We start from the raw sequence: 17471 nt of genomic DNA on the forward strand, positions 1-17471 counted from the left end.
GCAAGTCCTCTTGAATTCAGTGGGACATGCCCAAGTAATTGTGTATGCCATCAGTCTCTTATTTTCAGAAAGAATAGTACTGTAATATCCTTTTTTGCATGATTTCTGTTTCTTTTCTTCACCTTTAACTGCCCTGAACCATTTTGCTTGTTTTTCTTTTATCTTACTTGCTACTCTCTTTCTCCTTTCATCTATTTCTGTCATTTCTATATACGAGGACTGTTTGATTCCTGCAGTTGACCTTTCGCCAACATTTGCTGTTTGTGCTGTCCTCAGCATCCTGCTGGGCACCACGCAGAAATCAAAGAGGGGCACATTCTGACCCCCAGGCTTGCAATCTAATAAACTATGGTATGCAAGAGAAAGGGAATGCAGAGGGGAGAAAGGAAGATCATGAAAAAAACAGCAGGACAGACAGAGCGAGAAAATGCACTTTCAATAAGTAGCTGTTTGGATCAAAGGTGGAGAAATATTCCAGGCTTATGGAGCAGCAAGGTCAAAAAACAAACTGCTGAAAAATGGCACACGAGAGCTGGGGTATGAAATGCAGGTTAACATTGAAAGTTAGCGTCCTTCAGTCTTGAGACAATGGAGTGCACCTCTGGGGGTGAAGTCCACTTGGTGCTATAGCAGCACCAAAGTGACTTCCCTGGGGCACAAGCCTGGGCAGTGTGGATGGAGGTCCTGGGCTGCCCAGGACCCTGCTCTGGGCCTCGCTAACATGGTCCCAAGGCTGCCAGAAGGAGGCATACAAGGTGCCATCCAACTGCCTTGGGGACTCCACTCCAGATTTGTGTAGGGTTTACTCCTGAGCCTTTTCTTCTCCCAACGGTATCCCACATGGCAGCGGAGGTTTAGGGTCAGGCCAGACCATAGAATCATAGAGTTGGAAGAGACCACAAGGGCCATCGAGTCCAACCCCCTGCCAAGCAGGAAACACCATCAGAGCACTCCTGACATATGGTTGTCAAGCCTCTGCTTAAAGACCTCCAAAGAAGGAGACTCCACCACACTCCTTGGCAGCAAATTCCACTGTCGAACAGCTCTTACTGTCAGGAAGTTCTTCCTAATGTTTAGGTGGAATCTTCTTTCTTGTAGTTTGGATCCATTGCTCCATGTCCGCTTCTCTGGAGCAGCAGAAAACAACCTTTCTCCCTCCTCTATGTGACATCCTTTTATATATTTGAACATGGCTATCATATCACCCCTTAACCTTCTCTTCTCCAGGCTAAACATGCCCAGCTCCCTTAGCCGTTCCTCATAAGGCATCGTTTCCAGGCCTTTGACCATTTTGGTTGCCCTCCTCTGGACACGTTCCAGTTTGTCAGTGTCCTTCTTGAACTGTGGTGCCCAGAACTGGACACAGTACTCCAGGTGAGGTCTGACCAGAGCAGAATACAGTGGCACTATTACTTCCCTTGATCTAGATGCTAGTGAGCACAGCAACTCATCCCTGTAGATCTAGCCCCTATGAGGCAGTTGTGTGGACTGAAGAACCCCACCTTCCCACAGTTGCCTAAGTCTCCTCTCCCAAGTCTTTCTCAAACAACCGGACTCCATTGCTGTGCCTGTTGCTGTTCCACCCTTTTCCACACCTCTTCTGGTTCTGGGAGATCAGGGGGAAGGGAGCTGGTCGCAGGAGGGCGGTGGACCCCCCAGCTTCTTCAGCAGCCAGACTCATCTCTGCCTCTTGGCCCCTCCTCTCCTCTCCAGCCTCCACTTCTGGACTGCTCTCTGCCCCAGCCCCTTCCCACTCACTAAGCCCTGTTGGCTCTTATACAGTAAACAGCTCTGTGATCCTCAAAGGGCAGTATAGAAATTTAATGACTAATACTCAAGAAAAATGTGGAACAGGACTGGGGCAGATTCCCAAGGGAGGCCTGAAGCGCCACATTTGGCCCAGAGGTTCCCAATCCTTGCACTGTCGTGTCAATTCAAACTCCACCCTCCAAGCTGGTCCAGTGGCATAGCGTGGGTTGTCAGCACCCGGGGCAAGGCAAGTAATTTGCGCCCCCTAACCCGTGGATTTGCGCCCCCTAACCTGTGGATTTGCCCTAACCCCAGATGTTGCGCCCGGTGCGGCCGGCCCCCCCTGCACCCCCCACGCTACGCCACTGAGCTGGTCACAGCTCTTTCCAATGTTCATCGAGCACACAACCTAGGAGAAAGATCTCCTGCACAACCCACCTCAAAATGCGTGGGAACTGGGCAAGCAGAACTACTGTGTTCTTGATTTCAGTGGGACTCTGGATTGGCCGATACACACTGTGCCCGTGCCTTTTCTTTGTAACTCTTTTTAAAAAAAAATTAAGGAAAAAACATTGAAGCAAATTAATACAATACACACCAATTAATTCAAAGACAAGGTAGTTTAATGCCCTAGGAACCACACGCAGAAGGACAATTTTCAGCACAGGAGTATTTTCAAGTAGCAGCAGAAGACAACTCTGCCTTTGGACAGATGGTTAACATTGTATTAAAGAGTGTTTTATATAAAACATACACAGAAAGGTTAAATACCTGCAAACAAACTTTTGGATTAAAAGGATCTGAATGTGTTCCTGACTAGAAGTGCGATTTGGTCCCCAGCTGGGGAAGCCTGGGGTCTTTCAGGTCAGGGGTCTTGCAGGAGAGAAGTGGCAAGCCGGCTTGGAGAAACGGTGGAGCAGATCAGGGCCCTTATTTGCAATGCCCACGTTCTCTTCGCATACCTTTAGGAAACTGGAGCTTTCTTCATTCAGCAGGCTAAGCGTGTGTGAGAGAATTTCTTATTACTGGCTGCACATATCGTTATTGTGTAGCCTGCTGCTAGAGTAATATACTCTCTGTCTTCTCCTGTTCATAAACTGCTCTTTAGAGCGCTTCCTGGTTTGAAAAGTTCTTTACTGTGTGGAAGTGGGAAAGATAGACACTCCTTTAAACAAGGCAAGTGTGGCTCTATGCTGAAGATTTCATTCCTCTCATAAAGTGCATGTCGGGGTCATATGCATGCTGGACACGCAGGTGCATTCAGACATGCACATACATGCCTGCTTTCTGCCAGTTCCCACTCCATACATATGGAAACAAGTTTCGTGTTCTGCCATCCACTGTCTCTCCCTGATGCAAGGAGATTCCAATGGGAGGAATGACTGGCTTGCAGGTGCCATTAAGGCTTCATGTTCTCCTGAATCCAGCTCAGATAGTGAACCACCTTTGTGTAGACACCCGGAATGCCTTTCTTCCCACAACCCACGCCCCAGCTGATGATCCCCAGCAGGTTCATTTGGCCATTGTTCAGACAAACCAAAGGCCCACCAGAATCGCCCTGCAAAAAGAAAAGAAAAAGGGGGGGGTGAATTAAGTGAGCAACAGGTTCATTATTCATTTTAAGGCTCACTGAAGACAAGTCTTTAGCCACAATTAGCCACCTAGTCCTCCTATGATCAGCAGATCCAGGAACCAGTATCTAAATAAGCTGCCTATACCCAGGCGCCCAAATGAGCTAACCTTTAAGTGGGTCAGTGGGCTTCCTTGCTGCTTTCATGACCGCTGTTTGCAAAGGTCCGTGCCAAAGAGATATTGTGATCTAAGAGGAAAGGGTGAAGCAGCCTTCCCCAGCCTGGTACCTGAAGGCTAGTTCAAAATGTTTGCATCCACTCCAAAAACTATATTTTAAAAGGCCCCCAAAAGGAAAAACAACAGAATCACAGAATTGTAGAGTTCATCATCACGAAACTCAAGAGGTTACTCAATTAAATTGATTGGCAGTGTTTCTCAAACTTGGGTCCTCAGCTGTTGTTGTACAACACCCATCATCCTTAGCTAGCAGAACCAGTGGTCAGCCATGAGGGGAGTTGAAGTCCAACAACAGCTGAGGACCCAAGTCTGAGAAACACTGCTCTATGCGATTCACTGCTGCAAAGTGCAGGGATGGTTGACAGCTTAGGCAGACAAAATTCATGGCAGATAAAAGGCCTTCTGGGTAGTGGCACCCAACCTGTGGAACACTCTCCCATCATATGTCAGATAAACAAATGGCTTTTAGAAGCCATCTGAAGGCATCCCTGTTCTGGGAAGTTTTTAATGTTTGGTGTTTTATTGTGTGTTTATATTTTGCTGAAAGCTGCCCAGAGTGGTTGGGGCAATCCAGTCAGGTGAGTTGCATATAAATATCATCATCATCATCAAACCATGGCTATAAGCCACAATGGCTATTTATTTTTAAAAATCCTATGTCCAGCTTTCCCCACCCGCTCTGAAATATGGGATCTCCAAAGTCAGATGTTATTTACCTCTGATCCTCAGAATCTAGAGACAAAAAATAGGACATTGCTTTGATGTCCTCCTTGTGAGCTTTGCAGGGTGCTGGTCTGATCCAGCAGGGCAATTCCTAGAACTGGGTTTACCTTGCAGGCATCGTCAATCTCTCTGGTGTCTCCTGCACACAGCATGTTCTCAGTGACCGTCCTGTTTGAAAGGAGCTTGGGTGTGCATTGGCTGTCTGGATAGAGCCTCACATGTCCTTCCTTCAGACGCTCCGAGAAGAAAGCAGAAACTGTAGATAGAAAGAGAACATATTCATCTGGATTATTGTCTTAATACATAATCACAGTGAAGAAACTCTGGAGTGAATAAAGAGCAAGGACTGAATACTTCTTAATATTAGAGCAAAAGTTGTGATGTTGGATTGGCAGAAGGTTATGGCTGATGTTTATCTATAATAATAATCAGAGAACCTCTTTTGGACTTCTTGTCTTGAAAGAAAATTGAATGCCTGAATTGAAGACTGGAAAAACATCACCTAGCAGAGGGAAGAACAGCTGGAAACAGGCCTTTGAATCATTCTTCCACCCCTCTTTTTTTCTTTGTTTTTGCTTAGATTAGTTTGTTGTTTAATTGTATGTATTATGAAAAGTCTTAACAAAATCTTTTTTAAAAAAAGAAAAAAGGAACAGGTGCATATAGCCAAAGCACAGCACTGGGGCTGTTTGCAAAAGGCTTTCAAACCATCCCATACTGCACTTTGAAGTCCTGGCAAATTGGAGCGTCAAAGTGCAGCATCACCTGACATCATAGTGATGTCAAGCGACTGACCCAAGTCTAGCCGGGCAGGGGTGGGGAGATAAAGATATTGCCCCCCAGTCAGAAAAGGTTCCCCACCCCTGATTCAACAAGTCTCTGCACCATGTTCTGCATACTGCAGGATATATATGATCACTGACTGCAGAGTCAGCCATGAAGGCAGTTAAGAGTCAGAGGCTCAAATGGCAGAATGTTCCTCAATACCAAAGAAAAACAAAGAATTCACTGCACACGGAAAACAAGATTTCAGAGAAAAGCCAGGTTTCTGCATACAGAGATATGCTTTTGTTTGAATGAGCTTTCCATCATGCAAGCTCTCCACCCCAGCCCTCTGAAGAGAGGCATCCCAGACACAGGTGGGCATGCAAAGACCAGGCCCATGCGCTGCCTGCCTCTGCTCCAGGTAGCTGCCTTTTCATTGGCTTTGAAAGCCATGGCACACAGAAATTTGAAAAGAAGAAATGAAGTTCCCAAAACACGTAGGATAAAGGTCACCACTTTCGGGATCTGGCTAGCTCTAATAGAAGCCAGATGCTCTGCTGGTGTAAACTTGGTTCAGTCATATAGATCAGTTAGTAAGCAGATAGGAATTCAGCTCACAGACAAACACTGCATCAAATTAGGAGCAGGGAGATGTTTGTTGAGAGAGGTTGATTCTGCAGCTGTGCAACAGACGAAATCTGGCAACTGGACAGTCCCATTCCAGACCAAGTGACCTTAATTTCAGCAAGTACATAAGACATTTGTGAAACAACCTCCCCCCCCCCGCCCCGCTGCCGCCTAGGTGAGTGGTGGTGAAGCTATGGCATGCGTGCCAGAGGGGGCACTCAGAGCCCTCTCTGTGGGCACGCACCCCGTCGCCCTTTCCAACTCCCCACACTCCTACGATTCAATGGCTAGCCTGCCGGGCTGCACTTCTCAAGCCCACTTATGCAGGAGGGAGCAAAATGCCACCCGGCTTACTGGCACTTCTGCACCGAGGCTCTTTAAGACAGCGGAATGGAACCTTGCCGTTTCAGCTGCAGCCCGCGGGTGGCAAACCGGCTACTCGCACATGCGCAGCTCCATTCAGCGCACATGCTGCCCCTATGAACTGTGCTGGGGCTCCTCCCTCCCAGGCTGCGACCGAGATTTCCTTTTTGCCTGCTTGGTCAGGCCGGGAAGTAAACTTTTGAGCTGAACTCTCTCCCATCGCCATGGGTAAGTGCAAGATCCTCCCTGCTAGGGGACACACAGTGGAGGGCAAAAGAGACTGTTTTGGTTTTCTCATAGGATTGTGGGGAGTTGGAAGGGAACCCGAGGGTGATCGAATCCAACCCCCCTACAGCATCCATGACAGAAGGCCATGCGGCTTCTGCTTTGAAGGCCATGCAGCTTCTCCCAAAGAAGTTTCTGGAAGGGAAACTATCAAAACGGCCATGTTCAAGCCATATCTTCAGAGGAATTTGGCCACTCTCCAGGTGCCCGGCTTGATTCCATGTTGACCCCCCCGTCAACGACTCCCGGCAAGACAAGGCGAGGTCTTTATCGGCCGATCCTTCTTCAAACGTGAAAGAAGAACACAGCCACTCCTCCTCCCTCACTCCCTGCCATCCCCAGGGAGGGGAAAGAGACAGACAGAAATGTATTTACATGCCTTTATTTCTGTCTTTCCTCAGTGCAGAGAACAACATGTCTGCACTCTCTGATACCCAGCTGCAGAGAGAGAATAACTCCACCCATGTACTTCCAGTACAGGGTCATGTGACACTCTGAGCTAACATCCGGTGCTCAGTGCACATAATAGACTGTCCCTTCTTCCCACGGTACAGTCCCAAAACATCAACATCCTGTTTGGCTTTCCAGCCATCTGGAGCACTCAGCAGCATTGCTCCTTTTTCGTAACAACCTCCCCCAAAAGAATCAATGCGTGTTGCGGCAAGCAAAGCGTGATCCAGAGAAGAAAACAAACAGTTGTTATACACATAACACTCCCCTGTTGTTTCAGTTCCACCCTTGGAACTACCCGCCACTGGTTTCCCCAGTGTACCTCTCTGGTTGTCTGGCTTCCAAGGAATGAGTGCATCTGCATTCCCTTGGCTAGCAACTCTCTGTTGTGTCTTTGTCTTTGACTTAGACACAGCTCCAACCTGTCCTCGGTTGTGTACAACAGCAACACACGCAACAGCTAAATTAGCATACTCTTCTGAGTACCTTTTGGGTGGTTCACCCTTTGTGACTCTCACAGACCTGCGTATGAGGTGCTGATCCTCTCTGCTCACTGGTTCTGTCTCAGGACTCCTAGGAGAACCAGTTCCAACAGTAAACAGTGGTTCAACCTTCACCTGTGAAGGTCTATCCATTGTGTGAGATTTCCTCTCAATGACTGTGACAACAGAGCTCTCTGAGCTATCACTGTCGCTCTCAGTACCACTGTACTCTGTGAAATCATCATCATCATCTGAATCGTCCTCTGTGGGAAATGTGTGTACTATCACTCTCTCCTTTTCAGGAGCACTCTCTAGAAATTTTGTAAGAATCACCTGACCAGATTCAGACAAAATTACTCTGTAGAGACCCTTTTCATATCCCACAAAAATGCCTCTGGCATTCTTTACTCCACCTGGAGCTTCTGTTCTCACATGAGACCCAAAAACCCTGAAATGGGCAACAGAAGGTTTTCTCTGGAACAGTTTCTCAAAAGGAGAACTTCCCAACTCTTTCGACACCTTTCTCACCCATGCATGACAAAACGACATGAGTGACTCCGCCCAGAACTCATGTGGCAGATGTGAACTAAGCAATTGCGCATTCATTCCCTTTTGCAATTCTTTGTTCACTTTTACACAGACACCCCTGTTCCACGCTTCCGCTGAAACAGCAATCTTGTGTCTTATCCCCTTCTTCTGCAGGAACCTCTGGAAATCCTGTAAAAGAAAAATCTGCTTCTCATCTGTCAAAAGACAATCAATGTTAGCATCATGCATGTCTTTAACCTTGTCACAAAACTCTTGAAACCTTTCCAAGGCTTCCTGTGGCTTCTTTAACACATAAACCCAGACAAAGTTAGAGAAATGATCCACACACACAAGATAAAATCTTGCTTTGCCTCTAGATGGTTCTAGAGGACCAATCACATCAGCATACACCCGCTGAAACGCTCTGTTGACTCCGGTCTTCTTCTTGCTCACACCTGCAAGAGAAACTAGGTTAGACACAGATGAATTACATTCCATGTAATCACTTTGTGCAAAAGTCAACAAATATAGTCCATCCTTCTCTCTGGCCGAAAGAAATAACTCTCCATCTTTGTAGATCTTGCAGCTCTTATCATCATAGGACAATCTCAGTCCTTTCTTTGCAATCTGCGAAACACTCAGCAGATTGAACTTCAATTCAGGAACCAAGTAAACATTTTGTATTGTCAAGTTCAGACTCTTAAGATAGACAGACCCTTTTCCGGTCGCTTCCAGCTCCTGACCGTTGGCCTGTGTCACAGCGAAGCTTTGCTTCTTAAACGATGAAAAGAGTCCTCTGTGTGGGGACATATGAACCGTCGCTGCAGTGTCGATAATAAACGCGTTCCCAACATCTGGCGTGGTTCCTTTCGCCATCAAAGCCCTTGCAGGTTCCACCATAGGCTTGGTATGACCTTTGCCTGACGCCTCAGGCTTTCCTGAGCGGCCCTTCGCTCCTTTTGGCTGGCGTGGCTTCTTGCAGCTCCGCTGAAGATGCCCAGCCTGTCCACAATTGTAGCACTGTACAACGTTCAAAGCTACAGCATCCTTTCCAGTAGCCTCATCAGTGGGGGAATTAGAACTCCGTTCCTCCCTCCCCCTGTCCTTTACTTCCAGTGCAGCATGCCGGCTGTGTTCATCCTGAACCACGGCACTCAGGGGCACTCCCCCCTTCTTGGCATCCATGCTGAACTCAAGTCTCAGCTCTCTCACCCTCGAGCTAGTTAAAATCCAAAAGCTCCTTTTTGAGCTGTTTTTCTGCCTCTCTCCCAGGCAGGCAATCTCCAAGCTATCTCAAAGTCAAAACAACTTTCGCTTTCCCGGCTCTGACTGAGCCAGCCCCAGGTGTCAGTAGTTTTCCACTGCCGACTGTCGTTGCTTAGCAACCTTCCCCGGGACGGGAATCCTTATCTCACCACAGGAATTTCTGGTATGCAAGCCTTTCTTTCAGAGCTTGTTTTTCCAAACGCAGCTCTCGTGAACCAGAGAATAAATCAATCTGCATTCACACTTTTAGCCCGATATTCAGCATACCTTTTTGGGGCTCCGTTGCTTGGAAAACACCCCCTCTTGGTGTCCTTCCGTCTGTTCAGCTTCTGGCTGCAATGCAGACGTTATCTTCTTTCCTTGGTGCAGAGGATGGCACACGATCCATCAACCTCTCACCTCTCATGCTGATTCCCATGGATCAGATAACCAGCAGCGTCTGCTACCATATGATGATATCAAGCCATATCTTCAGAGGAATTTGGCCACTCTCCAGGTGCCCGGCTTGATTCCATGTTGACCCCCCCATCAACGACTCCCGGCAAGACAAGGCGAGGTCTTTATCGGCCGATCCTTCTTCAAACGTGAAAGAAGAACACAGCCACTCCTCCTCCCTCACTCCCTGCCATCCCCAGGGAGGGGAAAGAGACAGACAGAAATGTATTTACATGCCTTTATTTCTGTCTTTCCTCAGTGCAGAGAACAACATGTCTGCACTCTCTGATACCCAGCTGCAGAGAGAGAATAACTCCACCCATGTACTTCCAGTACAGGGTCATGTGACACTCTGAGCTAACATCCGGTGCTCAGTGCACATAATAGACTGTCCCTTCTTCCCACGGTACAGTCCCAAAACATCAACATCCTGTTTGGCTTTCCAGCCATCTGGAGCACTCAGCAGCATTGCTCCTTTTTCGTAACAGTCTGGGAATAATTCCCCTTTTCATGATTTCCCAAACAAGGATAATGCAAACTTTTACCTTTCAATAAAAAGTTGTTTGTATCATTGAAAGCTCTGTTATTGTGTTTTTCTTTTAAGACAAAATATGTTAATGTACAAGTTTTTTTTTTCTAAACTAAAACCTCAGTATTCAGGTTAAATTGCCGTGTTGGCACTATGCGAAAAATAAGTGGGTTTTGGGTTGCAGTTTGGGCACTCGGTCTCTAAAATGTTCGCCATCACTGGCCTAGGACTACTGCAAGGAAAGAAAAGGTTGCAGAGTTGTTGTTTTTTGGGGGGGAGGCTGTCAAAGGCAGTGAGAGAGACCCAGAATCCACTGGCAAGTTCTCCAACACTGCTCAACATTGCTCAAAATGCAGAAGGGGTTTGGATGCAGAATAGGAGAGGGAGAAATTTGCTTGGTTTGATCTGAAAAACTAACTTACATATTTGCATTTCCCAAACCACAATACAGTTATCTTTTGAGATTCACCCTTCTCCAAATTTTGCAAAGCACTTTTCCATACAAAAGATGCATACACCTTAATAAACAAACATTAGAAAAATCATGCACAGGAATGCCTGTATTAGTTAAAATAAGATGACTTTCATTATTTTAGGGGAAACTGCTTAGAAAATGGACATGTACAAAAATTCTCAAACTGATGCAGAAGTGTAACAAACCGGAAAGATGAGAAAGAGAAATGGAGGGGGTTGGTACTGGGGTGGGCTAAGGAGTCTCAGGGGCCACCGTTTGGAGCAAGCCAGAAGTTCTTACATTCTTCATGCTTGCCGTAGCCTGAGATCTCACATTCTGTCCAGTCAGGCAGCTTCAGCCCAGGCTCTGGGAGGCAGACAGGACGAACGGAATCTGTTTCCATTGCACACTCATTGTACAAGGACTTCAGCTTCAGAAGAGCTAGCAAAAAGAGAAAAAGCAAAGAAAAAGGCAGGGTGGGTCAAGGCAAGAGGCTGGAGCAGGTGCAGATCTAGGTCTGTGTGTAGGGAGGGAAAGGTCTTACCAATATCGTTGTCAAAGGTGCTTTGCACAAAGCTTTTATGTACAACGTATTTCTCCACTGAGAATGTCTGTTCAGACCATTCCGGGTTTCTGCGGGAAGTCCTGCCCAACACAACCTTGAGACGACTGGTGTCAAACCTACAGAATCGGGGGGCGGGGGGGGGACAGCTTTGGTGACTGCCAAGTTCAGGTGTAATTTATGCTCCTAAAAATACAGACTTCAACTTCCTTGCTCAAGCGTTCAAGGCCTTCAAGGTCCAGTTGTAACCATGGCTTTGCAGCTAACTGACCACCGTGGTTGTCTAGAAGAGGAACTGGACGGCCTCTGCTCAAGCTTCAGCTCAACCATGTGCAACATCCCTCACAGGGGGAGAAAACTGGCTGCCTTGCAAAGTTGCTGGATGGATTACTTTCATATAACAACAAAGCAAACATTTTGTGTCTTGGGCAAAAAAACCAAAAAACCCTGCCCCAGACCTTGAAGGGATGTTTCCTGCCAGAGGGGGGGTATTGAGGTAGATGGAGAATTGGGACTTGCCTCCCAATACAAATAGCAGGAACAGGAGTGGGGGAGAGCTGGGCTGCAGCAGCAAACCCTCCCTACAGTAGAATCCCACCTGCTATTTACTCCAAGAAAAACCTGCACGAATGGCACAATTGATAAATGCACGCATGTTGCTGCCTCCCACTTGGCCCTTCATCTCCAGAACCACAAATTGCCTCTGACTTCAAGAGGCTTCCTGAGGGGGCAGCAAGTGCAGAAGAGGCGGCAAACCGGGCGCTGGACTCTTACCTTTCCACAAAGCAGTGGGCAGCTGAGAGGACCCAACAGGAATGGATCAGGACCCCACCACAGAGGTAGGCCTCCACTCCTTGTATCCTGACAAAGATGGCTGCCTGCCACGGGTGGGACTGGATGTACGAGTAGAGGCCTCCTTTGATCCGAAACTGAGACTGACGGTACTTTCTCGTTCCACACGTGGCTGTAGGTGGCCAGGAAAATAAGGAAAATGTACCCCAGACTCAGATACAACGTTAACTCTCCGCTTGGGGCAAAATGCTCTCACAGGGCCGACCTCTTCATTTATTTAGCACGTTGCTATCCCATCCGTCCTCTCAAAGGAGCCCAGGATGGCAAACAGTTTAATGATAAAAGCATCTTCAAAACAATTCCACTACAGATGCAGACACAGAAAGATCTCTGCTTAAAAGTTGGAAGAGGAAGGTCTTTGGTGCTCATAAGACAACAGACAGCAGTAGTATTTATCCCACCTTTCCTCCCAAAGCTAGAGCCAAGGTGGCTCACAACATTTAGAAACATTATTATAAAATACAAAGCAATGAAAACAATAGTAAAGGTACATCAAAACACCATCGGAGCCAGCAACTGAAATGCAGTTTGCTGGCATTTTGCCCCACGGATAGGGCAGGCACTTACAGCAAGCCGGCACATTGCAGTATTCCCATTTCCTCTTGCCACCCCTGAGCACGTGGCACCAAGGCTGGGTGCTATTATCAGGATTCCTGCAACACAAAAGTGGAACAGGATTACTTCAGAGATCAAAAGCTCCCCCCTCTCTGCCCCTGCAAAGAGCAGCAGTGTGGGCTACCCAGGTTTGTAAGTCCCCTGAGGGTGATGTTCTGGAGTTTACAGAGGGCTGCTTTATAACCTCCTTTGTTTTTTGCATGTACTTAGAACAGCTTTTTTCCCAACACTCCTGACGTTTTGGCCATCAGCCCCATTCAATGCAGATTGGTCAAGGCTCTAACGAAGGTGCCACATTCTCACCATACATTTAAAACACTATGATACCACTTTAGAGGGCTTCCTGCAAAGAATTCTGGGAGCTGCAGTTTGTTAAGTGGCCTGACGGTTAGTAGGAGACTCCTCTTCCTGATCCGAGAGCTAGAATTCCCAGAGTTCCCTGTGAAGAGGGATGGGAATTGTAGCTCTGGGAGGCGAATATGAGTCTCCTAGCAACTCTGAGCACCCTTAACAAACCATATTTCCCAGAATTAATTGGGGGAAAGCCATGACTGTTTCAAGCGGCCCTCCAGATGTTGCTGAATGATAGTTCCCAACATCCTTGGCCGTTTTTGTGGGTGCATGGGAGTTGGAGTTCAGCAACAGCTGGAGGGCCAAAGGTTCCCCACCCAGCTTAACACAACATGAATTTGAAACTGGTCCATGCCACAGAAAGCTCTGCATCAGCAGTGACTTCCTGTGTCCATCCATCCTTCAATCCATCCATCCATCCATCCATCCATCCATCCATCCATCCATCCTATACTATAAAGTCACAGGCAGGCCTGGAAACACTTGGGGATAGTCAAAAGCCATTAAATCCAGCATCATCTCCTCCTCCTGGTCGGCTTTCACAGACACTGTGTGAAGTGGCCTTTGGCCTCAGCTGTGATTCAAAGCCTCACTCAGAGTCCTTGGGAAGGGGGCGCTTGAGAAATTGTCCTCATCCCAATTTTATTCTAAAAGATCTGAATAGTTTCTGCACTGGAAAGCAATGCTATTGAAACTCTCCCTTGTTTTTACTGTTTTCAAGTTGGACAGAGCACTATGCAGGCATGTTTTGCAACAGCTTTTCATTCTTTTGCACTTCTTCCCTTCCCTGCAATGCGTTCCCGGTGCACAGATGTGCCCTGGTAACACACTACCAATGCATTGCCACAATGCATCAAGGTCGCCTTGGGACAAGCCAAGGTACATTCAGGGATGGACCACAGATGCAGAAGGTCCCATGTTCAATCCCTGAAATGTTCAGTTAAAAGGATCTCAGACAGAAGGGAATTCTCAGTGAAAGTTGGAAAGTGGCTGCTAAACACGCCCTCCAGATGTTTCCCACCAGCCTGCCCAATGGTGGGATGGAAGGGCATCTACTCTGAACTATGGGTGATTTACGGAAAAGCTGAAGGAAGTCCAGAAAAGGAATAATTTGTGAAAAAATTGATGTGAAATTAATATGTGTTTTTGTTTTTATTGTAAACTAATAAAAATTATTTTTTAAAAAAGGAAGGGCATCTACTCTGCATGCCAAGGGACCCACGTTCCATCTCCAGGGGAGTCAATGCCAGTCAGTGCCGTATTGTGGTGGGTGCAGGGAATGCACAAGTCCACTTCCTGAGTTTCTAGATAGCTGCATCGAGATTCATTGTGTGTGGTTTTTTTTTTTTTTACCAGTGTGCAAGATCATATATGCATACACCAGTGGAACACACACCAAGACCCTGAATGCAATCTTACACATGACCACATCCACTTTTGGTTTTCACCAATATTTTATCAACAACCACATAGGCATTTGTAGCAAACATGAATCAAATGGCACAAATGGATTGGATGACCCAAAAAACACAGCCTCATCTAATTGCAGAATTATTTCTATGAATTCAATAAAAGCAGCACACAGGGCAGAGCAAATCAGCGGGTTATTGTTCTTACACTAGATAAGGCAGAGCGGTCCAAACACATATCTTATCAATAAGCCATGTTTTCATTTAGTTTTTCTTTTTGGACAAAAAACTGCAAGGAGAAAAGGTGAGGGTCTGCTTACCTGCAGAAGTTGTGGCTAGTGAGACCGAGCTGCTCTGCATCCTCCCTACGGGAATTGAAGACCAGCCCAGTAAGGAACTGGGAATCCCACCTCAAGCAAGCAGCACCCGATTCCGTGCGGTTGTGGGGACCTCGATAGTTGTTGCCTCTTCCAGAAATGCAAGTGTGGCTTTCTGTGACAAAAAAGGCAGGTTTGCATCAGTCCCAAACCACATTCATGGGGCATATAGTTTGAGGTTTTTTCTCACTGCAGATTTTCAATTGTGAAGCCTACATTAAAAGCACACCCCCCCAAGAATCATAGGAGCTCCAGTTTACCTCTCACAGAGCTACAATTCCCAGCACCCCTGATGACCCCCAGTTTCCACGTTGGGGGGGGGATGTGCCTTAAATGTATGATCCTTGGGGCAGGGATCCACTTTTCATCTGTAAAGCCCCATAGATGTTACAAGGGATGGGGCTGGTTCTTAAATTAAATTTTACATATTTTATTTAACTAGAAAAGTTTTAAATGATTTTTATTTAACTAGAAAACCAACACAGAAAAAGCCGAAAGTTACTGTACACGTCTTAGAACAAAGCTTACAAATACCTTATGAATACGAGCCCTATTAAATAATTTGTAATAAACAAGATAATACATTTTTCCTGCAAACATGAAGGTATCAATATCCAAAATGCAACATTAAGAAAATGTTTAAGTTGAATGCCATCAGAACATTGCAAAATGATTATTTGAAGCCAGAACCCTCCCATTTTTCTTTAATTCATAATCAAGTCTCTTTTAGTATATATTGTATCTTCTCATCTTCTCTTTTTTTACCGTAATGAGCGAGTTTGGTCATTGAGGCCAACTACCACAAGTTTTCTACTCCATTTTCCTGCAAGCATGGCAATAACCATATATGAAGCCAATTCTTTGTTTCTGCAAAGCTAAACATGCTGCACAAATAGGGAATGATTCTGGTGGAACTAGAGCTCAAGATTCCACGCAAGATTCTCGGAGTCTGGTGCATATTTCTTTTGAAAAGGAGCAGACAAGTGTGTGGGTGTGGAATTCACACAAGTTAATTTGGATCAGGGCCGTGATGTGGAGAGAAACTGCTAACAGCCTTCTTCCCTTCGGCTCCAATGCTCATAGCACAACATTTTCACAACCCCACCTGGCTCTGCCCCCCTGCAGAGGAGCCTTGAACCTACTGTTGGCGCAGGGAGGGAGGCTGCAGAACTCAAAGCTGTACTTGTTTCCTTTGTAGACAAAGCACCAGGGCATGGTGTCGGAATCGGGGTTTCTAGAGGAAAGGAAAGGCAAACACTGGGCATTTTGTACAATTAAGACATTTATCACAGAAGTGTAGAATTGTAGAGCTGGAAGGGACTCCAGGGGTCATCTAGTCCAACCACCAACCTTCTGGTTGATAGTCAGATGCACTGGCCCACTGCACCACTGGGGACAGCTGCAGACTCAGCTGCAACCTCAAAAATAAGGGGAAAAATGGGAGGGAAGGCCAACATTTATACTCAAAATAATGCACTGATAATTTTAAGGATGTAGGAAGAGTCTTGCTAGATCACACAAAGAAACATCTAGACAGACGCTCGGTTCTCACAGCAGCCAACTAGAAGTCAGTTCAAGTTCAAGTTCAAGTTTTATTGCGGCAAAAGCCAGTAACACTAAACACCACAAGATCAAACAAAAAGAAATCAACAACATCAGAAAAGAAGAAAAAAAAAAGATTACACAAGGGAACTTTGCAGTGTGCCATTCAACAGAAGAGATTTACGCTTCCTGATTACTAAAGTGCAAAATTTGGCCACCTCATATGATATTGAGCTTGAGGAATCTTCCAGAAGGTATTTTCGTAGAATTTCGGGGGAGGATTCCAAATAATGTTGTAGGGGTATAAATTTTGATAAAAGCGGCAAAATAAGTTGAACTCGTTCTTCACTATAAAATTCGCAAAATAGAAGGATGTGTGTGACAGATTCTACCTTATTAGACATACAGGGGCAGAGACGCGCATGCATTGGTACCCGCGTGAATTTGCCGTACAGCACTGCTGAGGGCATTGTCTCAAAGCGGGCTCTAGAGAAAGCCCATCTATAAGCTTCGTTAGTGATGTTAGTTAAGTAAGGGGCAGCTGCAAAATTAGGCCAAGCTTTTAAGCATCTATACGTCTCCGGGAGTAGGGCGACTTCTTGTTGTAATTCGACATTGTAAAGTCTCTGAGTGATAATTGCTTTTGCCTTGTTCGGAGTTTCAGTAAAAAGATTTTCAGGGTTTAGGCCAATTTGTTTGATCTTATTAGTTATTTGCATAAGCCAAGGAGGATAGGGAGCTGCGGCCAGGAAGCAAGGTAACAGTCCCTTAGGATTGTAATGGATTTTCAGCCAGAGGGATATTGCTTGCTCCCAGACTTTTAATTCCACTCTGGGCAGTCCTGCCTCTTGCCTTAAGACTGCATTAGGTGTACACTTTGGGGTAGCAAATAATGATCTTAAGAATTTTGATTGTACTGTTTCAAGGGTCTTAAGGTTGGCAGAGGGGCTAATTTGAGAGCCATACAGGAGTTGGGCTAGAGATTTTGCCTGAAAAACTTTTAGGGCCATCGGGAGGAAGCCAGCTCCTTTCCTTCTGAATAATCTAAGGATGGTATTTGCACTTCTTCCTGCTGATATAGCTGATGTGGTCAGGTGTGTTGACAGTTTGGCATTATAAGAGAAAGTAATGCCTAAGTATCGGAAGGTCTTAGTCTGTTCAATGGCGTTTCCCTTTACGCTCCAATTGTCTTTCCTGAAGGAGCGGTTAAAATGTACAATTTTGGTTTTGGCAAAGTTAATTGTTAACAGTTCAGTGTTACATTGGTCACTAAACTTTCCTAAGGCACGTTTCAGGCC

General features: G+C 46.1%; 1 protein-coding gene across 4 annotated transcripts in view; it reads right to left on the bottom strand.

Annotated features, from left to right (window-relative positions):
* Positions 1-2354: 2354 nt before the first annotated feature.
* PLAT (plasminogen activator, tissue type) overlaps positions 2355-17471 on the bottom strand; it is a 37460-nt gene continuing 22343 nt past the window's right edge. For all 4 annotated transcript variants that reach the window (XM_083629489.1, XM_083629486.1, XM_083629488.1 and 1 more), the window contains 8 exons: positions 15774-15865; positions 14575-14746; positions 12447-12532; positions 11802-11991; positions 11010-11146; positions 10766-10906; positions 4389-4537; positions 2355-3307 (listed from right to left, as the gene is read on the bottom strand). In XM_083629489.1, coding sequence (XP_083485615.1) covers positions 3149-3307; positions 4389-4537; positions 10766-10906; positions 11010-11146; positions 11802-11991; positions 12447-12532; positions 14575-14746; positions 15774-15865 — 1126 coding nt within the window. In that variant the 3' untranslated portion in view covers positions 2355-3148. The remainder of the gene's footprint in view (positions 3308-4388; positions 4538-10765; positions 10907-11009; positions 11147-11801; positions 11992-12446; positions 12533-14574; positions 14747-15773; positions 15866-17471) is intronic.

The sequence above is a fragment of the Podarcis filfolensis genome (genome assembly GCF_964270895.1).
Source record: "Podarcis filfolensis genome assembly, chromosome: 8".
Classification (NCBI taxonomy): domain Eukaryota; kingdom Metazoa; phylum Chordata; class Lepidosauria; order Squamata; family Lacertidae; genus Podarcis; species Podarcis filfolensis.